This window comes from Abramis brama, assembly GCF_963993115.1.
Source record: "Abramis brama genome assembly, chromosome: 10".
Classification (NCBI taxonomy): domain Eukaryota; kingdom Metazoa; phylum Chordata; class Actinopteri; order Cypriniformes; family Leuciscidae; genus Abramis; species Abramis brama.
Genome location: NC_139972.1, coordinates 20,808,981 through 20,834,146, shown reverse-complemented (window position 1 = coordinate 20,834,146; position 25,166 = coordinate 20,808,981). Strand labels below are relative to the sequence as shown.

The following is a 25,166-nucleotide window of genomic DNA, read 5'->3' as shown; positions in this document are numbered from 1 at the left end:
TGTACTTACATTATCCCGACTGTTTCCAACAACTTTCAAACCAGGAGAAATTTGTAATTTAATTCGAAGACACGTCCCGTTCTTTATTTCCGTTTTGTCGCTGTCAATGTCATCATATCCGCGTTGTCCCTGGTTTCCGCTCGTGATGCCATAGCAACCAGAGCCATGAAACAGAGCCCTCTGATAGTAACCAAGGCAACAGACGTGGACAACTGTTAGTTCGCAATGTCTATTTGCACGCTGTTGTTGTTTCGTTCAAACATTATGGACCACGGCAAGCAGACTTTGGATAAAAAAGGAGAACTAAAACGAGAATCAATATCAGCGCGGTGTTTTCGAGATGCCTAGAGCTCCACGTCCGAGACTTCGACCGCTCCTACATGTACTTTATTAAACAGGTGAGCACATTTACATAAAACTAATCAATGTTTTATAGTTCAACAATGATAAAATGTTAGAATATGATCTGTATGTTATTCTAATGTTGATCTAGCTTACTGCTAGTCTCATACAGACAAACTAACACAAATTTCAACACATTTAAATGCAGTTTAGTGTGATAGTGTAATGTTAGACCAAGTGAAACAGCGTTGCGTTACCTCACAAGTTTAATTTGTCTAATAAACTGACCTGTGAGTTGTAATTCTGCACTTGCGTGTAGTTCGGTAGAATGAAATGTCCATATTCTCTTTTATATCCGCGGGACTCGACTCGCGTGTGGAGCTGATAGCTGTCTCTTAGCAATCCCGACCTGCTTCATATCACAGTCATGATAAAAGCATCGATGTATTCACTCATCCATAAACATTATTAGATCGGTCGGCTTGACGTTGACGACAAGATCCATAATTCTTAGCAAATGTTGCATCATCAAACTACGCCTTTGTTATTGTAAGAGGTTAGCGACCCCTAGCGGTGTAAAAAATTACATACTGTACGTTTAAATATAAATTCATGAGATGATAAAGATGTGAGAGCAAGTGGTAATGGCTTTATTGTAGGACTTGGGATTGTACAGGTTGTTTTTGTTTAACAGAGTCAGATTAATAAAATATATTTATATAAATAAATATAAACATTAACACAATATGAGCAAGTACAAAATGATTCACCCCATGTCATGTAAAAACAAAATGCACTTGTACTGCTCAATGCATGGACACCATCTGAAGTCCTGGAAAGATTTTCAGATACAAAGTGGACATGTTGCACAGGTGCACACCTTTTGGGTGGCATCCTACCATCCATAATCTGGGTGGACTGTCTGTCTGCTTTAAGACATTTCCCCAATACCAGTCCTTCGGTTGTTAGGCTGTCATCCGTTAAGAAGGAATTTAACACCGAGTCCAGCAGCGAGGAGCACAAGCATAGCTGCCAGAGCCAGGCCACGGCGCAGCACTAACACCCTCAGTGGCAGCTGCATCCTCACTGTAGCGACTATCACATCGGTCTGATCATCCAGTAGCCCATCCACATCTGTAGCATTATTCACAGCACAGTCCTCAATATGTCCACCCTCCTCTTGTGCACCTGTCAAGAAAATTACTCTTATTAGCATGCCTCATTAAATATAATCAGACTTTTGAATTACTAAACAAACATATTACCATCATCCGTCCTTCTTGGCAGCACACCAGCCCTGATCTGTGCCTGAAAAGTTCATATTTAGATCAAGCTTCACTCAAATGCACTGTAAAAGAACTAAAGCGATTTTAAGTTCCAAAGCTTTTAATAAAAGGAAATCCTATATTCCTCACCTCTTCAGATACTTTTTTCCAGTTCAGTTTGAAAAGAAGGACAATAAGGAACACTGACTGAAGGAAGACTGAAATTAACAGGCCAGTCCACAGACCTTGAGGAGATTAAAGCAATGATTTACATAAAATGCAAGACTGTGAAACAGAAAAAACAATATTACATATATTATACTGGATATGTTTATATTTATATATATTTGTTTATATATGTTTTTATATATTTATATATATATATTTATATTATATATTTATATTAATAAAATGTGTGTATGTGTGTATATATATATATATTATTTATACATATATATATATATATATAAAAAAATTTTTTTTAATAATAATAGAATATTACAATACTGAGAACTAATGAAAATACTAGAGTTAGCGCTCTAACTAAAATTGAAAATGTATTATATTGTATCATATATGTCTCACCAAAAATTCCCATTTTAGCAGCAAACATCAAGGATATTCCAATTGGACAGCCAACACCGTAATATCCCACAAGGTTGCAGATTGCCCCCATTTTCTGTTTTCCCAGGCCTTTCACTATACTGCCACCTGCTGCCTGATTGGATTAAAGGAAGAAACAATAATTAACATCATCTCCCCAGATGACCCATTCCAGTGCAGTCTCAGATTTATTTATGTGTGAAGGACAACATCCAATGTAATTAAGGTTTGAACTCAACTCTCATGATCATTGTGTTGTTGTCAGTTTTGTTATTAACACTAATGAGGGCTGTGAGTGCTCTAACACAACTCGGCTAATGACTTACCGCTGTGGCATCAAGAAGATGGAAAGGAGCGTATAAAACCATTACCGTGGCAACCCTCGCTCTGATGTCTCTGTGAGAAGAAGGAAATTTATTATTTTTGTCAAAATGCTGTTTTCAAGAAACATTTTTAGCTATTTTATGACTTTGAGGCTATTCATTTTATGAGTTTGGGGCTTTGAAAATATGTTATTTTTAATAAAAAGGTTAATGTTATGTTATTTCCAGATGCAAAATCTAGAATTATTATAAAGAAAACGAATTATTATTAAAAAATATATAAAATGATTGAAAAAGCTATTTTTTTATTATAAAATTTATATTTTAAATAACTTGTATACTGCATACATAACTTGTTTTTGTATCTGAAAAAAAATTCATCTAAAACTTCTTTTTGAGCAGAGATTTTGAAATGCCTTCAAAATATAAAGTTAATAAAGTCCAAAATAAGAGTTCCAACTTAAGTAGGCTACTTAAGAGAGATTAGGAGCAAATTACACAGAAGATAATTACAGAAAAAAGCTGCAAATACATAGTTCAGTCATGAAACTCTAACCGAGCGCTGATTGGTTCTTCCAACGCAGTGGCATCAGCCAATTAGAATTACTTCCTAATCCACATAACCATATGTCTCATACCTTGCCCTGCTGTGTGATTATGAAAACTGCTACAGCAGTGTAGCAGATCTCTTCTTAAGCTCATGCCCCATGCCAGTAAATGCTGGTTGAAATAATCCACTCTGAGAGTTGACATGACTGAAATGTTTTTAACTAAAGGAAGAACACTCACTTGTCATTTGTGAAGATATAAGCAATTACATTCTTTGAGGATCCAATGACAGTTGCCAAAACCACTGCAACAGAAACTGTAAATAAAATACAAAATCATAATTTACACATTTCTCATAAGAATAAAAAGAAATGGATAATACATTATAAATAATAAGAAAAATGGATAGAACATATGCAAAGAACATATACAATACAGCGGGCCATTCGTTCTTTCTTAGCATTACCTGCACAAATCATAGAGAGTCTAGCAGAGAGCTTGGCTTGAGCAACATCTCCTGCTCCCATGGCATTCCCCACTCTCACACTGCCAGCCACACTGAAACCTATAGGGAACTGAACACAGGCCACTCACTTATAGAGTTCATATAAGCTTGAAATAAAACACTTTCACACTAATGAATATATACCATGTAAGCAATATTTGCCAGTCCATACACAACTGACTGAGCTCCAAGCTCCACTTCACTTATCAGACCTGCCATAAAAATAAAAATAAAATAAATCAAAGGTCAGGAACAGGGTTCTGCGCATTTCAGAACTGGATTGAAAACCCCTTTTAAATTTCAAAAAAATTCCTGAATTTGAATTGAGAAGGAATGCAGAATTGTAATTCAATTTAGAATATAACAAAGTAGAATTTAAAAAATGTAATTAAATTCCAGGAAATTATTTTCCAGAATTTTATCCCAAAGCCTTAAAAATTGAATTAAAAAACATACTAAAGGCATAATTACACAAAATTAATGGTGTATTTATGTTTTGTCAAAATTCATCTGTGTTTAATTTCTTGTCATTGCAATATACTTAAAGTGTCAAAGTGTCTATTTACATTAAGAGCAAATACATAGCCTATCTTATTAGCAGAGTCTATTTACACTAACTCCGCCCACCAATTGTCTGATTGAGCCAGACTAAATTACAAAAGTAACCCATCTGATATCAGGATCATTGGAGTGGAGAGCAAGTCTAGTGGCGCTAGCTTTTGACCCGATAAAATTAAGAAAAAAATATATTTTTTTAAAGTGGAAATAAAGTGCTTAACGGGTATTTAATAGTGGGAATAAAGTGTTTAACTGGTAGCGTTACGGACAGAGAAAAGTAATGTCCCAATAAGGCAGCATCCAATTATGATTTTAATAAATATAATCATATTCACAGAATATGTTGTTATTATGTTAATATTTGTTGTACCTGTACATTTTTGAGAAGCATGCGCTCTAACCTGACAGCAGCCCTCCAATCTCGTACGTCCACCACTCTGCACACAACATGAGCATACTTGGAATGGCCAGACGGATGAATGAGCCCCACTCCTGCAAACAGTCTATCGACCAACCTATACGGCCACAAAGAAGTGCTTTAAAATATATCTGTCAACTTTCAATGGCTTTCACATGCACATAATAATATATACAGATTTTGTACTGACCAGCCCAAGTGTCCTTATGAAGATCTTTGCATCGGATGTAGATAAACAATATGATCGCCAAACTGTACTGAGAGATGGTATTAGCAGCTGCTGATCCTCTGAAGTTGAAATACACATGGTCAGTAAGCTATGTCTTTGATTTCCATGTTCCTTTCTGTCCTGTAGTTTAAGAGCAAATGTTATGGAAACTCACGGAACACCCATGTCCAGAATAAAGAGGAGGATATAGTTGATTAAAACATTTAGGACATTTGCCAGTATTCCAGTTACGACCAGGGGCCAAATTATTCCCTGAAATGAGAGATTGTAAGTTTCACATTCATGCTTTCTAGGAGCAGTTCATTTTCATGTTTTTCTCCTACCTGATTCTGTAGATATTTCGCTTCAATAATGAACATAAATGCAGCCTATGAGATAAAAATAACATGGTATTATTTTTCTACACTGAGAGCCCTAAGTACTTTAAATGATATACATGGTCATAAAAATTTAGTATTTTAGTCACAGAGTTAATGAAATAACCATTAGACCATAAGTGGTGCAAAATCCCTTTTTTAGGCATTGAGTAGATTTTAGATGTGACAAAGTAAGTGTGTGTTATATTGAAGTGTGGCAACTTTTTCAGATAATGTGTATATGAAAAACATACCGGAAGACCAGGCAAAAAAATGTTCACATACTGCTGAGATACTCTGAAACAGAATAAGGTTAATGATAAAATATTATGCTCTAGCCTGTTCTTTCTTTGATAACTAATTCCAGTTAAGTACACAAATGTCACAGTGTCTGGGTTGTGTTCCCTGGGTCACCACTAGATGTCCTCCTTCCCCACGGTGTCTGTCACATTTGAACTACATTCCCCATGATCCTTGTCTCTTCATTGCACTCAGCTGTCCCTTGTCACTCATTATTACACTCAGCCAATTCCCCATTAGCATTGTCATTTACCTGTGTATTTATACCCTGTCTGTTTTAGTATGTGTTACGGAGTCCTTGTTGTATATTGTCCACACTTCTGAGGTCTGTGTTTCTAGCCTGTTTCTTGTTTTTGGATTGATTATATGGACTTTGACCCCTGCCTGGATGACTACGATATTGGATTACCCTTAATAAATAATTACATACTGCTGAGTCGTTCTGTCACGGACACACAGGAAAACAGGAAAAATAGATCCAATAGCAGTATGTAATTATTTATTAAGTGTAATCCAATATCGTAGTCATCCAGGCAGGGGTCAAAGTCCATATAATCAATCCAAAAACAAGAAACAGGCTAGAAACACAGACCTCAGAAGTGTGGACAATATACAACAAGGACTCCGTAACACATACTAAAACAGACAGGGTATAAATACACAGGTAAATGACAATGCTAATGGGGAATTGGCTGAGTGTAATAATGAGTGACAAGGGACAGCTGAGTGCAATGAAGAGACAAGGATCATGGGGAATGTAGTTCAAATGTGACAGACACCGTGGGGAAGGAGGACATCTAGTGGTGACCCAGGGAACACAACCCAGACACTGTGACAACAAATATGTTCCATAAAGCTATTACTAGCATTGCATGGACTATTGTAGTCTGTGCTGGTCTGCATTTTTGTCTCTCGTCCCTGTTTGATAATGCCAGTCTTGTATAGTGCTCACCTGGCAACCTCTGGGCTTTGTCCCACAACCTGCAATATTGACTCTGTATTGATAAGAAGGGCGCAGCATGGAAAACATGCGAGTAACAGAATTAAAATTGCTCTCTGAGTTATAACACCAACTTGATGCAAGTTACCAGCTCCATAAGCCTGGAAAGACAGAGCGACAGTGTGAGACAAATAACGAAGTATTTGTTTGTGTGTGAATGAACGGAGTAATGCATTGTAGCCTCTACCTGAGAAATAAGTGTGTCACATGCTGCGGACAAGCCATAGCCAATACCAATACCCATAACACTGATGGCCTGTTGGTGAGAACACAGTGAAATGTATTATTATTACTCTCTTACTAGGCTACATTTAAAATATATTTAAATTACATTACACATTTGAAGAGGAGATAAGTATTTAAAACTCACAGCTATGGCAAGCGTCACACCATCAAGCTCTATCTTTCCCAAGTGTCCACAAAACACAGTGCTTACAAAAATGATTAAATAGTCGAAAAGATAGGACAAAAACTGAGAAGAAAGCACAGAGACAGTCTAATGGGTAACATGGCTATTAATAAAGGTGAAGTGTGTAATTTCTGTGATGCTAGCTAAACTCAAAAGAAAGATTTATATAAAGTTTTTTTACTCTCTCAAAAATTATGATATACTTCTGTTGGCTTGCTTTGAAGCAATAATGTGATGTCAATTTGTGAGCCAGACCAGGAAAAGCAGGTTCCCTCTGGAATTTCTTATGGGTTTTCAAAAAAACAGATTTTCTATTTATTTATTTATTTATTTATTTATTAGCTATTTTTCTGGGAGAAGAAATAATGTAAGATTTACATAATTCCGTTTGCTTCTGCTGGGGTCAAAAATAACGTCACTTCACCTTTTAAGGATGACAAATTGATATACTGTACAAAATAAATAGGCTAGTTAAAATAATAAAGAATACTGATAAAATACTGCTAACATTAATCAGTTAATCGATTAAACCATGACGTTAAAAGCAATTTAGAGTTAAAATAAAATACTGTACAGACTATAGAGCAGGGGTGGGCAAACTTTTTGGCTCAAGGGCCACACTGGGTTTTAAAATTTGACAGAGGGCCGGCCCAGTAGCAGATTATGAAACACGATCTCATGAAAGTGCGTATCTATACCACGAATTTTATTTCTCGTGCCATTTATACGCCAAAAATGTTTTTGCGTGCATATGCTACGCATTCAACAACTGAGAGACGACATTCTGACAATACATTTTTTATGCTAGATATCCTCCATTTAGCATGTTATGTTTTGAGGTTAATTTTGAATTAGTCAGATGTTAGATAATTATAGCCTATACTTTTTAAAAATTGTTTATCCTTATTATTATTTAATGGGCCTAACAGTAAATTAGAAACAAAACACCTGCAAGTGTAAGTTACACTTAGAAGAGTAAAAATGACAGAAGGTTACGTTAATTCAACTTAATTAAAACTGCATATAACAATCAATTTGCACTTCCAAAAGTCATACATTTGTGGAAAAAAACGAAATAAACGAATATACAAATTTATTTTACGTATAATAAAATAAAACATAAAAAGCAAAGGCAGATCAGACCATTTAATGAACAAAACCGGGTTCTGTACATGGCAGACATGGGAGCGTAGTAAACGGTCGGTAAACGGAATCAGTCAGGATACATCCACAAATTAACTAAATAGCAGACAAATCAAAAGAAAAACTAAACAGGTGTGCAAGCGGGTAACCAAACATTTTTTTCTCTGTGAGTTTCCAAAAAAGGAAAATTAACGTGCAACAAGCACAAGTTTACTATTTCTCTTGTGAAGTCCACAGGTAAACAACTTCTAAAACATATCGAGTATCCTTGACATGTGGATGTATTTTCTGCTTCGTTCATCTTGAAAAATAGTTTGATGGTTGATTCACAGAAATCTGAAACACGAGCCGTGAAAAAGCCGTTCAGATGATATTCACTTTTGTTATCTGTAGCCTATATGCTGAATAAAGTTCAACCGCACTTTACATTTCTGGTCACAATAAATGAGTCACAGATTCGTAGTCCAATCCAGCTCACGTGAGATGGGCGGATCGATCTTGAAATATTAATATTTCGGATTCTTTTTGGCCAAAGACTTGTCGAGAGGATCTGTCATACTATATGAGTTTTCAAACTAGTGGTTTTATTATGTTTATTGTCCAAATGAATGCGTATCGTAAGGCCTGAAGTGGGAAATAATGTGCTAGCAAACTGTTTTTAATGATAGGAACCACTTATTTTGCTTATTTCAACACACACAGTAGCCTAAATACTGAAACAACAGCAGTAAATAGATATTTGTAGATATACAAATATTTGTGAGAAAGAGCACATCCACGTAATTGTGTAAATAGTTAATTTACTTTTAATTGTTTGTAGTAGGCTATAATAGCAAATGTGACCCTCAGAATTTCCTACATAATCCAGAAGCCAGATAAACGAGACATTTCCAGCTGCAGACCCGCAGTAGGCTACCAGCAGTTTCAGAACCGCAGAACCGAAAATGAGGGGCGGGGCTTAAAATAGCGCTATACCCATACACGTAATTTTCTAGTTTTTCGAGTTTTGATCGGATCTATGTCTACAATATTATTACAAAAACAACAATACTTTTAAATAAAGTTACTTTTTTGTTCATATAATATGCATTAGATATCATGATGTAATGAGCAAATTTTTAAAACATATATTATTTCCTTTACGTTCTTGTTGTTACAAGGGCCTTATTTGACATTAATTTACTATACCTCTGTGTTTTTAAGTAGGCTACTATTTGCGGTGGCGGATTAAGACTCTTTGGTGCCCCTGCACCTAGATTATAGAACATTACCAACAACTTCCTTCTCTAATGTGACATTTATTTGAACATCTTCTGGTCAGGTACACTCTCAGAAAATAAAGTACATAATTGTACCTTTAGCCTAGGTACAATGGCTTGTCACTGGGGCTGTACCCTCAAGGGTACAATATTGTACCTTAACCTTTAAAATAAACAGTACATATATGTACCTTTTAATGCTTTTTGACCCTCAAAAAGGCACATGTACCTTGAGGTCCAATAATAAGCCCTATGGGGTACGTTAGTGTAGATTGTACCTTGGGGTACTCCTATTGTACCCCTATTTATGACAGTGTATGACAAATGTTTAACTTTTTAAAAAATGTTTGTAACTGCTCGCACACCTGTTGATTTTTTTCCTTTGATTTGTCGTCTCATTCGTTTCTTTGCTAGATTTTCTCATGTCTGCTCATGCTAGTTAACGTTAGTCCACTCCCTGTATAATATGTTTGTTTGTTTTTTCTTACAAATGTATGACTTTTGGAAGTGCAATTTGATTACCATATGCAGTTTTAATAAAGTTGAATTAGCTACGTAATTTTTACTCTTCAAAGTGTACACTTGCAGGTGTTGATTAAAATAATAATAAATAAATAATAATTTATAAACAATATTTAAAAAGTACATAATTATCTAACATTCAATATTTATATATTTATATCTATAATTAAAAATTAACCACAAAACATAACATGCTAAATGGGGAATATCTATATCTAGCATAAAAAAATTAATTGTCAGAACGTCGTCTCTCAGTTGCTGAATGTCGCGCAACAATGTTGCTGCAGCCTTGTTGCGTCTTACAATTTTAGAGAGCGACGTTCACGTTGCCATAGCAGAAATGCAACGTGCCACAGTAAATGTGTTTGCTAGGTAAATTTAGACAATTGAAAAATGAAATGCAACCATGCCAAGGTTTTAGACTGCATGGTCTTGCAATAACATCTGTATAGCTGCATGGTTTTGTAAGGTTTTGAACTGAATAAAAAAAAAAAAAAAAAAAACTCACTCGTTTACACTCTTTTTGCAAAGTACTAGCGGTTTTCTGAACCAAAACTAATATTTTACAGTGCTTTTATTTATTTATAATTAATTTTATGCATGCAAGTGGCCACAGCACTCATCCCCGTTTGCTGTGGTACCGTGACGTGTTGTCATATCGGTAAATAGTGCGCGAAAACTGACGGCGATGTCCTGCTGTGGTTAGTTAGCACTTGGCGCCAAGAAGAAAAGGCAGGCGCAAAAATTGCTGACGGAGTTTTATTCAGACTTTGAAAGAAAAGAAGAGCAAAGACGTAAGTTAACTTAAGTTTGGCATGTGTCGCGTTAAATGTGGAAAGCCAAAGGATGCTAAGTTAAGATTGAGCTAGCCCCACTCTGTTACTGTCTAGAATGCTCATTAATGATGACTAGCTAAAGTTAAAGACAGCTAGGCTGAGAGAACTATGTTTCAAAGTCACGTTTGCCGTAGTAAACCAATGGTAAAATACCATGCTTTTTGCATGGTTAAAGTTGGGTTGATGTCAGAACCCAACGTCAGATTGACGTCAACATCCGACGTCGGACAGACCTTGGATTTTGGTTGGAAATGAAATTTGACTTCACTGTTGACGTCACTCTAGGTCAGTGTCAGTGCCCAAAGGCACCAAAGAGTCTTCTATGGCAAGCCATTTTAACATTTAAAAGCTAGACTGGATATGTGTTGCAGATATCTGTAATTCAGTTTTGCCTAGTCAAAAAGAACATTTCAGATATCCACAACTACATTCTTCCTATCCATAATTGTCATTTCAGATATCCACAAAGACATTCTTCCTAGGACAAATGACGTCACTTTTGCCATTCATTTGTATGGGGTTTATCATTACAGATATCTACAATTCAGTGGCAGATATCCACTATGTGAATTACGGATATCTGCAACTGAATTGTAGATATCTGTAATTCTAGTTTGAGATATCTTCAATTTGATTCTGACTAGTCATAACTCCAGTTCAAGATATCTTTAATTCACCTCAATTCAAGATATCTACATGTTCCTTTTCAGATATCTTAAATTAAGTTTTGACTAGTCAAAATGACGTTGTAGATATCTTAAACTGGAGTTAGGGATAGTCATAATTTAATTGTAGATATCTATTATCAAGTTATAGATATCTTGAAATTAATTTTGATTAGAGATATCTGAAATTTGAGATATCTGTAACTTTCATTCTGCCTAGTCAAAATGTAATTACAGATATCTTGAATTAGAGTTTTGACTAGGCCAAATGACGTTGCAGATATCTGTATGCATCACACTTTAGGCGGGAGCAGAGCGTGTTGTTCAAATCATCAAATCACATAGCACCTGTTAACTGTTAACTTTAATTAGCACTGATTAGCACCATGTCGGAGCAACCAGAGTTTTTAATCGTCTTTTTAATGCTGTTAGATACTGTTTCAAACTGAAAAAATAAAATAAAAAATAAGAACTAATCTGAACTAAGAACTTTTTTCTCATCTAAGGAAGTTAATGTTATTGTACTTCCATGGCAAGAATAGCATGCATGTCAGCATCTTTATTAAAGTGAATTAGTGTGAATCTCTTTCACGCATAAATCTTACGGCAACAATAACCTTTTAAGCATGATCATAAACATAGCATTGCAGCATTTTTTTTATTTTTTTTATATAAAAAACATTTTTCTGGTGTTTTTTTCGATTACAGCCAATGCCATGACTGCTTCTTTCTTCTACCATTCACAGAAATAAGGAAATTAACCCACTTCTTCTTTGATTATGGCGGGGAGGGGAAATGGATATCTAAAATAGAGCAACGTCATGCACAATAATTTGCACTAGTCATAATGACGTTTGAGATATCTTTAACTTTCATTCTGCCTAGTCAAAACTGAATTACAGATATCTGCAATTGTCATTTAAGATGTGTGATGAGTTGAATGTCGTTTTCAATGACGTCATTGCAGATATCTGTAATTCAGTTTTGCCTAGTCAAAACTGAATTACAGATATCTCTATCTGTCGTTTCGACTAGTCACAAATACGTTACAGATATCTTGAATGACAATTCCACCTATCCAAAATGTAATTACGACTAGTCAGAAAGACATTGTTGATATCTACAATGTTAATTCCGGATAGTCAAAATTAGCTTTTAAATGTTAAAAGGGCTTGCCATAGTCTTCCGCCAATATAGCCTACATAATGATATGGGTAGCACAACTATGACTGTTTAAGCCCCGCCCCTCCCCTCCCGTTCTGTGACTGCGGTTTTGAAACTGTGGTTCTGAAACTGCTGGTGCTGCGGGTCTGCAGCTGCATAGCCTACTATTGGAATACACGGAGACTGCTCTATTTTGGGAGAGTCCACAAATCAACTACTTACTGTACCTTTCATAACTAGCCTAGTATAAGTACTGAAAAACCCATGACATTTTGAACGCTATCCTCACAATGGCAAAACTGACATTTGATGTTTCTAATTGGTTGCTATGCTATGTTTAGTGAAACAGATTGTTTGTGTGCACTACTACTTGTGTCGCCATTTGGTGGAGCTATTTGTCCTAAAATTATAATAGATTGAGTCTTGGATACACGTTTTATTACAATGAATATACGAGAAGAAAGCACAGAGACCGTCTAATGATTAATATTTTATATCTAATAATATAATATTTTAATGTTTTAATTGAAGAGGATTTTTAACCTACAAAACCTTTGCTAGAGAAAACTCTCCCCGCTCTCTCCCAAAGTAGCATACTTCTTTGTGTCACTAATACAGGGTACTAGAAAATGAATTAGCCTTTTATCCAACATATTACTTACCAGAAAGTAAAGACTTAACCGTATTCACTTAGTTCAACAAAAAGTCTTAGACAAGAATAACATCCAAGCAAAAATGAACTTATGCTTACTGTTTTTTGGGGGGCTCTTATATGTATATACAGCCAAATTGGAGGCTGAGGCATATGCGCTTTTGGTTCAGATGGATAATGAGTGGGTGTTGGAGATGCCGAAAAGCAGAAAAGGGCACTGTAATTAAATCTGTTCCTTCCCTCAAAGATCTAGGATCATAGTGATCACAGTGTCACAGAACACCCAACCGCTTGTTAGCTGCTTACTTGTTAGCCCTATAACAATTTAATTTCTTAAATAGAAAAAAATGCATTCTGTGGTGAAAGGCAGACCTTTTTTGAGAATCACTTTCTGTAATTCAATTTCATCGCTTCGTTTTATGCCAAAGATTTTTGTGTGTTATATGTGACTGCTATTTTTAAAAAGGATTCCTTTGTTTGGCACACTTCTTTCGTTCGGCTGCCCATTCGGCCGCACGCATGTGATCTAAACCTGACCAAAATTGCAACATTCCTCTGTAGTTATTGCAACAATTGCAAGAAATTATCATGAGGTTTCAACCTGGTCATACCTCAGCAATTGAGGATTATTATGCACTGTGGGGTTGCAGTGTGGCCGCTGGCTGCATGGAGACTATAAACACATGGTTGTGAAGTCTAGTCTTTTGTCTCCACAAGACCATGAGCTATCATTAATCCAATGCTTCTAACCTTGGAAGGTTTGTGAAATCATCAGGTGGATTTGCAGTGGTGCAGCACTGTCTACCCTTAGGATTTAACTCGACCTTAGAGATTGTGATTGAGTCACAGTCACAACCAAACATTGACTTTTAAAGTCACAGTCTTTTTGTGTGGAACCCCCTGCTTTCTGTTGACATTAATTGTAAGCATACTTCACGTTCCTGCTTGAAAAGAGAACTTTCCCACACTTTCTTCTCAAAGAAAGGCTGAGCCCAGCTAACAATTTTTAGTTCTGTGCAGGGCTCGCAAAATTTCAAAATCGCTGGTAGCCCTTCGGGCAGGCACTCTTCAGATTTTGGTAGCCCGAAATGAATTTTACTAGCCCATATAAAAAGACTACAATTTTTAATGTAGAATATTGGTTAGGAGTTAAAACAATGAATCAAAAACTTTTTCAAAACACAAATATCAACAAATATGCATCTGGTTCTAACTGAACTGAAATGTGTGTGACCAGTATGGAACATGAATCAGTCATGTCTGTGGCTCAGCCCCCAATGAGGGTATGATAAAAAATAAGTAACTCTTTAGTTTAGGGTCTAATACTCACTATTAACTTGTTTCATTAACATGCAGATGGCAGGGTTTTTTCATCACTGAGGTCCCAAATGTGAGATATGCTAGTTAGGGGGGTTCGGGGGCACCCCCGAGAAAATTTTGATTTCTCTGATCTACATATGTGCATTTTAAGAGGTTTTGAAGGCCAACAAAATTGGATAACAATAGCTTTAAAACCATGTAAGTGGGCAGCTGATTATTTTTCTCTCCTCATCAGCATCACACTCCTATTCTCTTTGTTTTTCTCTTGCTCTGTCTCTTCCCCTCCTAAAGCTGAGCTTTGACTGATAGCTGCTATAGGCTTTTCATTTCTGTCTGTCAGTTAAGAAAGTAAACAAAGGGTCAACTGATAGGTTAATTTATGAATCATTTTCTCAGATGCATTAATTTACTGAAAGCTACTAGGAAAGCTAGGTAGCCTAACTAAGTTTATTAAATTCATTCACAATATGCAAACATTCATTATTGATCTTATTCCTAATACAGGGCCGTAGACAGGGCTTTATAATCAAAGAGGTCCTACATTTAAGGTTATTAGGGGGTTCACATTTTTTATTTCTCTGATTTTATTTCTACATTTCAAGACGTTTGAAGGCCAAAAAAGGATAAGAAATAGCTTTAAAACCATGTCAGCGGGCAGTAGATTATTTGTCAATACCTGCTCTCACTTCTTATCCATCACTCTTTCTTTTTCTCTCAGTCTCCTCATCTTGCCCTGTCTCTTCCCCTCCTAAAGCTGAACTTTAATTTACTGAAGGCTACAAATTGTATATTAATTCTCAACATGTACACATTCATTATTAATCTTGTGCCTATGATGAAAACGGCTTTGTTAATGCTAATGTCCCCTCACAATGACAGTAAACTAATTATTAGTCACATTACATAGGCCTATTTTCAGTTCAAAATGGCGAAATTCGACAAAAGTATATTCATTTGCCTGATTATTTTTTGTCATTCGTTTCACATTTATGACCTAAAAAAGCTGTCAAATATGAAATGTTTAGTTAAGCTACTTACATCTTATCTCGCACTTGACCGTAAACTGAAGCGTCAGTCGCTCTGCTCAAATTCGCGCTCAGCAGCTTCTTGTGAACATAAAGCCCGCCTACTTTGATTTGATTGGTCATCTCAAATTTTCTGACATTGACGAGCACCACAGACCAATGAGACTCAGATGAACACACACACACACACACACACACACACCCTGTCCTCTGTTTCTGACGTGCGCTCTGCTCGGCGCCGCTGCGGATTGAAGATGAAGAACGCGCTGAATCTGATTATAACAAGACTGAAGCGAACACGTCGGGCAGGCCGGTTATGCATTTTGGTAGCCCGACTAAAAAACACAATAGCCCCGGGACGTCGGGCAGGCGATTTTGCGAGCCCTGCTGTGAATGTAAAAATAACTATTAGAGAACGTTCTGTAAACGTTCTCTTATAGGCTGTCAGTAAAAACTCAGTGTAACAAGGTATGTTTTTGGTTAAACCTACCGAAAAAGTTTTTAGAATTACTTTGATTTATTAATTCATTCATTGTTTAAAGAAACCAACTGGGACCCATATGCTAACGTTCTGTTAGGAAACCTAAGTAGAACAAAATATATTGAATTGTCAGTCTCAGAGTTTTTTTGTTTTTTTTTGTACTGATCCATCATATAGAAAACTGCCTTTTTTGTGCAGAAAATCTGTTAGCTTTCTTTCTATATTACAGACTGGCTCTTTATTTTGAAGTTAACCAAATCTGGTTGTGCTTGCATGAGAGAGTCAGCTGAGCTATTTTATAGGGCTCAATGTTTATAGAACACTGTCATTGCTGTCATTGTTTCTGTGCCATGCCTTTTCCCCAAATAGCTTCACATTTAATTTGTACTGGCGGGATCACTTTGAACTTAATGAAAGTCTTCCTTTTAGTGTCCTTGGTGTGCAAAGTTTAAGTTGCATAATTATAGTTATTTTAAACAGCATCTGGTGTCAGTTTTTATTTTATTTTTTATATATACATCATCTTGTGCTATTAGAATATATGCTAACAGAATATATCAACGGTAAACTTGACATTGGGCATGTTACCAGAAGCATATATAATAGGGGTGTAACGGTACACAAAAATCACGGTTCGGTACGTACCTCGGTTTTAAAGTCACGGTTCGGTTTATTTTCGGTACAGTAAGGGAAAGAAATGCAAACATTAAACTGCAGGTTGTTTATTACTATAAACTTTTTTTTTAACAATTTGTTTACACTTTTTTTAAACACTTTTTAATAAAATATATATAAAATAAAAAAAAGAATAAGAAATAAAATACTGCTGCAAAGTTCTCCACTTAATAAAATACTCTCAGTCTCAAACCAATATCACATAATAAATTTAATGAAAAATATAAATAAATAACTATGATTACAGTGCAGCATTACCAATCCCAGCTTGTAGGCCTGCTCATAATTAATATAATAATTAAACTTAGAATCACCTAATTAAATGAAACACCAGGGAAAAAAGGAACAGAAAATAGCCCTATATTAAAATAATATTAAACATATATATCAATGTATTATTCTTTTTCAATAATCAATCAACAATCAATTTAAGATTTTTTTCCCCATTTTTTTACTAATTATCAAAATAAAATATATTCCTACAAAGCTATTATTACCAGAGCATGTGATCAGAGCAGGTAATTTTACCATTGTTGCTAGCGTGACTATATCAGCTCAGCAAACAGAAGAAACTGAGAAACTACTACTAAGAAATTTCACCTTATTTGAGGGGACTTTGCTTTTCCAGTGCGTGATCGGTACATGATTGGAGTGTTTGGGCCGTTAACGACAGAGCAGAACGCGCAGCGCAAACACGGAGTCGAACATTGAGAAGAGAGCGCAGCGCGCAGACACACACACACACACACACACACACACGGAACGGAGAGTGCGGCGGCGCACACGGAGGCGGAGCGGAAAAGCTTTTTTTCGCCCTGCAGTCGATTTCATTGGTTTAGGTTACAGTGACGACGGGTAAAACTAAAACCAGACGGGCTCTGGTAAAACTTTAGAATCAGCTGCAGGGCGGAATTTGCGCTGAACGCGAAGGCTTCCGCCACTTAATATGTTCGTGTGGAAACACGAAAATGTACCCATGTTCCGCACACAAAATATTGCATTCAGTCATTCGGTACACACGTGCACCGAACCGAAAGCCCTGTACCGAAACGGTCCGGTACGAATACACGTACCGTTACACCCCTAATATATAACATAACCACCATAGACACTGAGCAGAATGTGTAATTTAGGATCAAGCATATTGTTGTAGGGAAAGATGTTTTTATTTAGATTTATCTCTTTAACATAACAGAACAGCAGTTTGAGGGCATATTCCATTTATTCCATGCCCTTTAAGTGCTTTATTTTCATAAACAGATTTATTCTAATAATTTCTCCAAAATTCCAAAAGAAATATTCAGTAAGCATTGTAGTATTCATTCAAACAAAATGAGATACAGTGTATCAATGAACTCACACATCACACTGGAATATACAGTATAGGTGCATTAAACTCTGGAAGACCGTCTTTCATTCACACTAAGGTCATATGCTTTACAATTCTGCAGTACTTTAATTTTACAAATATTCAAGTCATTTTGATGCTATAGGTACAGTAATCACTGATTGGTGGATTCAGTGGAATTATAAAAACTTGAAACGTAGATGTACAGACAGTATTGAAGTTGCATATTTACATACTGTAAACTCTGTTAAAACACAACGACATAGATAGATTTTAATAATCTGATTGCCAAAATTGATAAATGTTCAAATGTTTCAGTACACCTGTTATGAACTATGAGGTATTTGTTTCATTTAATGTAGGAGTTGCCCGAGATTTAAGGCAGTTGTGGACGAGGCTTTCATATCTCAGTCATGAGAAATTCAAATGGGTAATTATAATTGGAGTTAATGTCAACAATGCTGCCTTATTATTTAGTTGACGAAAGGATTGCTCAACTAGTTGTGGTTATGACAGATTAGCATGCCTTCTAAACAATATATGATAGTAAATATTGTGAAAATAATGTTTCTAACCTGCTGCTTAAATTGGTTCCATTTCTTGTTTGTTCTATGCTTTCTTATTTTGAGTCAACATATCATTTGTTAGATGAACTTATGTGATGATCCTGCATACTGTTCAAAGTTTGGGGTCAGTAAGAGTCAGTTTTTCATTTTTAAATAATGCTTTTATTCAACAAGGACACAAAGACTGGAGTATTGCCTGCTAAAAATTCAGCTTTCCCATCTAAAAAAACCCCAAACATTTTAAATACTTTAAAATAGAAAACAGTTATTTTAATTTATAATAATATTTCTCAATATTTTTGTTCTTAATGTATTTTTGATCATATAAATGCAGTCTTGGTGAGCATAAGAGACTTCTTTCAAAAAATCTTACTGACCCCAAATATTTGAACATAGCATATATGGCTGCTTATTTAGTCAGACCCTTAAGTGAAAGAGGTTATCAATGTGCAAAATAGTCCTGCAAGACATGGCAGGTTTCAGTTTCTCTGTGCTACAGCTTGGATCCATGAAGTTTATGAGAATAATGGGAAGAAAACGAGCAGCTTGCTGGTTTGCATTCGGCCTCGTACTGTCCATCATATTACTGTTTGGTTGGCCCAAGCAGGGAAAGAATCTAGGTTGAACATGGCCTTGCCCCAGGTGTTGATGGCTAAGCTGATGCAGAAAATCCCTATGACATTCATCATCATGCCAGTTTTTGCCTGAGAAAAACAAAAAGTTAAATGTCACTGAGTGAGTTTATTGGTCACTGGAGCAGCTGGGAAGGAACATCTTTTAGAAGTGGTCAAGCAACTTATGGTTTGTCTATATATAGGGCCACATTTGTTTGAACAATTTTAACATTCACGGACATAACAACATATAGCCTATCATTTGATGGTATCTGATCTTGTAAACCAGTTACTTTGTGTTATGATGAGCTTTTGACATTTTGAATATGAAAATTAGCTAAAAATTGTCGTTTGGGCAGAGCAAACCAGGGAAAGTGATTTTTTTTTTCTAGAATAACATTTTGAAACTCACCATGTCTGAAACCTTGAGGTATCCGTAAGAAAAGACTATAGCGTTTGGAGGAGTTGCCACAGGTAACATGAACGCGAAGGATGCGCTAAGTGTGCATGGCACCATGACGTACAGAGGGTTGATTCCAACAGATTGAGACTGTGAAGCAATCAGAAATGTCTGACATATTTATAAAGCAGAAAACAAGATTTAATTGTGGATAGTGCTGACTCATGTGTCTCTGATCTAAGTGCGTGTTTTCTAAGCTGTCTCTATGTGTCTGTAATTGGGCTGTAATTCTTAGAGATTAGAACAAACTGTGAGTCATGTCTGCACAGAGGCCGCCGTTTCGTTGAAGCATTCACGGCTGGTGAGCAATACAACTTCATGGCGGATGCTATTTCAAGAATTTGAGCACCTGCGCCTTTTGAGCACATATACGTACACACACACACACACACACACAACACACACACACACACACACACACACACACACACACACACACACACACACACACACACACACACACACACACACACACACACACACAACACAGTATGTATTTCATTTTCTCATGTTCTACTTGCATTGAAGGCTTTTCCAGCACCTATTCCCTGATAAGAATGAGAAAACCTTCCTAAGGCTTTCAATTTTGCTCCTGGGTTTACATTCAATTCTTACCATAGTAGCAAGAACAGGGAGGAAAAGGGTTGCTGTGGCCACATTGCTGGTGCATTCAGTGAAAACAGCAATCACGAGGCACAGGATGATAACAATGGCCCAGGGAGGGATACTGTGTAGGGGAGTCAACTGGTTTCCAATCCATCTGGATAGACCTGACTCCTGAGATAAGAGATATATGAAGTCAAACGCAGGTCAAAAATATGGAACTTGTTCACTTTTTTAATCATAATGATGATTACGTTAATCCATCATTATGATCACGCTAATTAGTTATGTTTTTATTATCAGAGTAAATTCTGAGGTTTTGGACATGTGATGCACGATATCAATATGAGACCTAAAGATCATGTTTACCGTTGCTTGGTGAAATTTGTGTTCGAAATCATCTAGTAATTTCAATAAGAATGCGTGTGAAGGCAAAACATTTCCCTACATAGATTTCGCATTGCAGGGATCAAGTTGGTCAAGCGAATTGGCTGCGAGCCTCTATGTGAGCCATGCTTCATGCATTGCTGTGCTATAGACAACCAACCCTTTTTGTCTACAAAATTTGGCTGATGTTTATAGAGCATATTGCTAAATGCATTGTTAAATATATGCTCTAAATGCTATAAACACATTATGTTTTTATTTATTCTGTTATCGATGTCTTAATTATTGTATGTTTCAATAAATCTCTTATAAAAAAAATCTGAAAAATGTTTGCAAATGTTTAGAGACCAGTTTTATGACAGCCGCCATTTATCTTGACAGCGGTTTGGAGAAACACACTAATTGTCAAATAACGTTTTCATTGAGTGCATAAAACTCTCACCTCACTACCTTTGGCCAGGGCAAATCCTCCACCTAGAAGCAAAACTATGTTCCAGGGTAACTTCTTTTGAGCTACTTTCCAGGACAGCAGGGCTGTACTGGGTGCAGAAGAGAGCTGAGGCTCTGTGAATGAATATATAGTGGGTCATAGCAAACAGTATCCAAACACTCAGCCATCTGACATATAGCTCTAATAGGCTCCAGTGTTTTCAGTGTAGACCTTTTTGTTGTGTAAAATATGTCTTACCTGTTTCAGAGCCAGTTGATGACCAGAAGCAAAGCCGAGGTGGTTTTGATGGAAGAATAAAGAGCAACATGGCAATGAAGACTGCAACTGTAGCATCCGTCACATATCTGAATGTATGGAATTTTAAACATCAAAAGGTTATATTATTATTCCAAAATGTTCTAAATATATATTTAATACAATATGATATTTTTGTATAAACATCAAATAATTTTTTATTTAAAACAATCAAATATTTTGAGTTTAGTCTATGAAAAATGGCTTAAATCATTTACATTTAGATGGATATCAAACATGGTTAGTGACTTCAATAAATTGCAATTTTGCAATAAATTCAATGATTCAAGACTAAATCGTACTCTGCTTCAATGTTGAAGGTGTGTGTTGCCCAGCCTGTCACAAATCCAGGATCTCGACTAAACCACAGCGCCACAAGCAAACTGAAGAGAGCCAGAACGCTGAGTTCACCAAAACACATCGGTCCCAGCAGAAGATGCTGCTCCCGGATCACATTATAGGCGGCTATATCCTTTTCGGACTTTACCACCCCACATCCCCATGTCTTCCTAATGCTGGAGACATGAACAAAGAGCTTCATGAAAGGAATGTTTAAAAGCAAAGGTGGAATCCACCAAAGTGATTATATATCATACTTGAATCCCATGAAAACGAACTGAAGATAGAGCCAAGCTATCGTCAGCATGATGATCATGTTGGGGAACGCAAACCCAAACCATGAAGCGAAATTGATAACATCACCATTCTCAGGAAATAATCTGGATGAAAATAAAGCAAAGGGTTCAGTTACTGGAAACACGAATGGTTGTAGTAAAGTGTTTGTTTTTTAATACTCACTGGTTCATCTGACCCTTAAATACTAGGTTAGGTCCAGTGCCTGTGAGTGTGGCCGTTCCCCCAATGCTGGCAGCATAGCACACACTCAGAGTCATGCCTTTAGCCATGAGCCGCTGTTCTGCTGACTCCTTTTGCTTGGCCTCTGCTGAGACATCCAACATGCGCAGCACCACTAAGAAATAGGGAATATACTTAAAAGCGATAGTTCGTTCAAAAATAAACATTCTGTCTTGAATTCAAAAGTTTGGGATTGGTAAGACTTTATAATGTTTTAAAAGTAGTCTCTTATGCTCAAGAAGTCTGCATTTATTTAATCAGAAATGCAGCAAAAGTTATATTGTGGAATGTTATTAGAATTTAATATAACCGTTTTCTATTTTAATGTAGGCTACTTTAAAATGTCATTCATTCCTGTGTTGAATTTTCAGCATCATTACTCCAGTCTTCCATGTCACATGATCCTTCAGAAATCATTCTAATATGCTTATTTGGTGCTCAAGAAACTTTTTTATTATTATTATCAATGTTGAAAACAGTTGATTTTAGTGGAATTTTGTTTTTCCAGGATTCTTTGATGTATTAAACTCATTTATCTGAAATAGAAAACTTTTGAAACATTAAGCTATAAATGACTTTCCTGTCACTTTTGATCAGTTTAATGGATTCTTGCTGAATAAAAGTACGGTCACACTTTAGTTTAGAGTCCAGTTCTCACTATTAATTTACTATTAACTACGACTTTTGCCTCAACAAACTCCTAATTACTACTTATTAATAGTTAGTAAGGTAGATGTTGTTTCGCTATTGGGTAGGATTAAGGATGTAGAACATGGTCATACATATAAGGCATTAATATAAGTACTAATAAACAGCCAATATCTAGTCATATGCATGCTAATAGTGAGAACTGGACCCTAAACTGAAGTGTTACCAAAAGTACTAATTTCTTTCAAAAGTCATTAACCCAAACTTTTGAACTGTAGTGTATGCGCACTACATCTTATTCTTCACCTGACCTTCTTTGTCTCTGTCTTTTGCCATCTGTTTGTACTCCGCCTCAGGGGCCTGGGGCCGCTCCTCACCGCAGGTCATCTGTGAAGGCTCTGTCTCCTGTTTGTTCAGCTGTTCCAGCACAGCCTGCACTATAGGGACCATCATGGCCGTGGTAGCCGTGTTACTGATCCACATGGATAGGAAAGCTGTCACCCCCATGAAACCCAGCATCAGGCTGTATTAATACAGAGGAAGCAGTCAGAATGCGAATACAAGCGTGAAATGTACATGCATAAAGATTGGATTTAACAATCTACCAACGATTGTGCCCGGTACAGGGTTTAACCTACAGCGCTGGGCGCACACCAACAATGAGCAGCACTCTCAGGGCGATACGTTTGTGCAGGTTCCAGTGTTCAACTGCCACAGCGACCATCAGTCCACCCACAAACAGCATGTTAGTGTCCTTCAGGTACTGCATACACACCTAGAGAACGACATAAAAGCTTTAGCTTTTGATGTGTGCTTTCGGGCTATTCTTCTCTTCATTCATACCTTTAACTGGAACAACTTACCATTTTGGACTGCATGAGACCAAGCATCGGAAAGAGAACAGCAGGTATCAGTGATGTGACAGCTAAAGGAAGAGCCTCAGTACACCAGTATACTGCCATCAGAATGATTACATAGGCACAGCTGGCCTCCTGGAAGATGGAAACATGCTCTTTAAAAACTACAGGCTATAGATCATGTCATATTTTACTAAATGAATGCAGTTAATGCTATTTTATTGTATTATTTTATTTCATTTTATAATGTACAATTTTATTATTTTACAAATCAATCTGATTGAAAAGTTTAATTGTTTTTTTTTCCCTAACTAAAATAAATTTAAAATGCCTTAGCATTTGGTATGTCCGTCTATCGCTTTAATGACAGCAGCAGTGCTAAGATAAAGAGCATCTTGTGACATAAGATCATCTAATGATGAAGATCACACGCTTATTTGATTAGTAACAAATAGTGATGTTATCTTTGTTTTGTTGATTATTTTATATCGTAATGTTTCTTTGTTACAAAATCCAAAACCTTTGGGGATTTTTTTCAAGTGATGAATCCCAGATTTTGAATGTGATCTCAGACTTTTGGACCCCACTGTAATAGTATTGCCTTTTCAAATATGTTAAATATCTTGTTAAAAATCTTTAAAATAGCTTCAGTGGGCCTGGCAATGCAGTGGATGAGGCAAAAATACACATTTCATTTACTATCAGTGGGAGCAATTGATATGAACTTTGTCTCGTGCACATGACAGTCATGACCGCAAAACACATTGACTCGGAGTCAGGAATTTAGACTACTATGTGTTCCCACGCTTGAACATACACAATGACAAAGGGTTAAAAAAACAATTTTGAGGCACAATGAATTATTGTACATGGAGGCCTCAGGGTATGAATGTAGTCCCTATGTACTAAATAGAATACATTTACGTTACTAAAGCATTTGACAGGTGCATAAACACTAACAAGCATAACCTCAGACAAAAGCATGCACAATCTACACTATAGAAGTAATTCTATAAGCTTTTTTTGTTCAATTTTGTTCAATTCAGATAAAAGCTTTAATTTACATACCCTTGTGTTGATGACTACTGGAAGTGGGAGAAGTATCAAAGGAGTGAAGAAAAGAACTATCCCATTCTTCAAGTTCCATATGGATTTTAGTGTTGGGAACATCTCAAAATAAAGACAGTTTTTGCATATAAAGTAAGTTTAACACTGTTGTACTCGTCCTTTTAACCTGCTCAATGGGGTGGAGTGAGAGAGAGTGAGTGAGTGAGTGAGGGACAGGGAGAGTGAGAGAGAAAAAACAATTATTATTACAGACTCCAGCACACAGCCAGATTTGAAATCATATATTTTTTATCTTTAGAACTTGATGAAACTCTAGTCTAGGGAATCAGCTGCTATTTCTGGGCTGATGAGATTTAGAAGAAAAGTGGATGCTATTTAACACAGTTAAAGACTGTTTAGAAGCTATATTAATGGCA

General features: G+C 36.3%; 2 protein-coding genes across 2 annotated transcripts; both read right to left on the bottom strand.

The window, feature by feature from the left end:
- Positions 1–1,315: 1,315 nt before the first annotated feature.
- Positions 1,316–15,765, bottom strand: slc47a3 (solute carrier family 47 member 3; the record flags this gene model as incomplete). Its single annotated transcript, XM_084125604.1, has 17 exons — positions 1,316–1,530; positions 1,608–1,650; positions 1,758–1,852; positions 2,193–2,325; positions 2,537–2,606; positions 3,323–3,398; positions 3,549–3,657; positions 3,732–3,799; positions 4,547–4,660; positions 4,754–4,851; positions 4,947–5,044; positions 5,116–5,160; positions 5,403–5,445; positions 6,401–6,549; positions 6,636–6,704; positions 6,819–6,920; positions 15,646–15,765. The coding sequence occupies 17 exons, from the start codon at positions 15,763–15,765 to the stop codon at positions 1,316–1,318; spliced, it is 1,647 nt and encodes a 548-aa protein (XP_083981730.1).
- Positions 15,766–17,748: 1,983 nt separating this feature from the next.
- Positions 17,749–24,878, bottom strand: slc13a5b (solute carrier family 13 member 5b). The gene is made up of 12 exons (XM_084126890.1): positions 24,751–24,878; positions 23,689–23,817; positions 23,464–23,600; positions 23,137–23,348; positions 22,121–22,292; positions 21,919–22,041; positions 21,625–21,837; positions 21,266–21,372; positions 21,020–21,141; positions 20,203–20,364; positions 19,540–19,677; positions 17,749–19,217 (listed from the first exon to the last, which is right to left on the bottom strand). Exons 1-12 carry the CDS (start codon positions 24,850–24,852, stop codon positions 19,092–19,094), a joined length of 1,743 nt encoding a protein of 580 aa, XP_083983016.1. The 5' UTR covers positions 24,853–24,878; the 3' UTR covers positions 17,749–19,091.
- Between the last annotated feature and the right edge of the window lie 288 nt (positions 24,879–25,166).

What these genes read in the sequence shown, in the direction of transcription:
- slc13a5b (XM_084126890.1), bottom strand. Translation starts at nt 24,852, where the DNA reads ATGTTCCCAACACTAAAATCCATATGGAACTTGAAGAATGGGATAGTT. An exon ending in CAGTAGTCATCAACACAAGG is followed by an intron (nt 23,818 to 24,750) that starts GTATGTAAATTA and finishes TCCATCTTCCAG; the next exon opens with GAGGCCAGCTGTGCCTATGT. An exon ending in TTCGTTTTCATGGGATTCAA is followed by an intron (nt 21,838 to 21,918) that starts GTATGATATATA and finishes TCATGTCTCCAG; the next exon opens with CATTAGGAAGACATGGGGAT.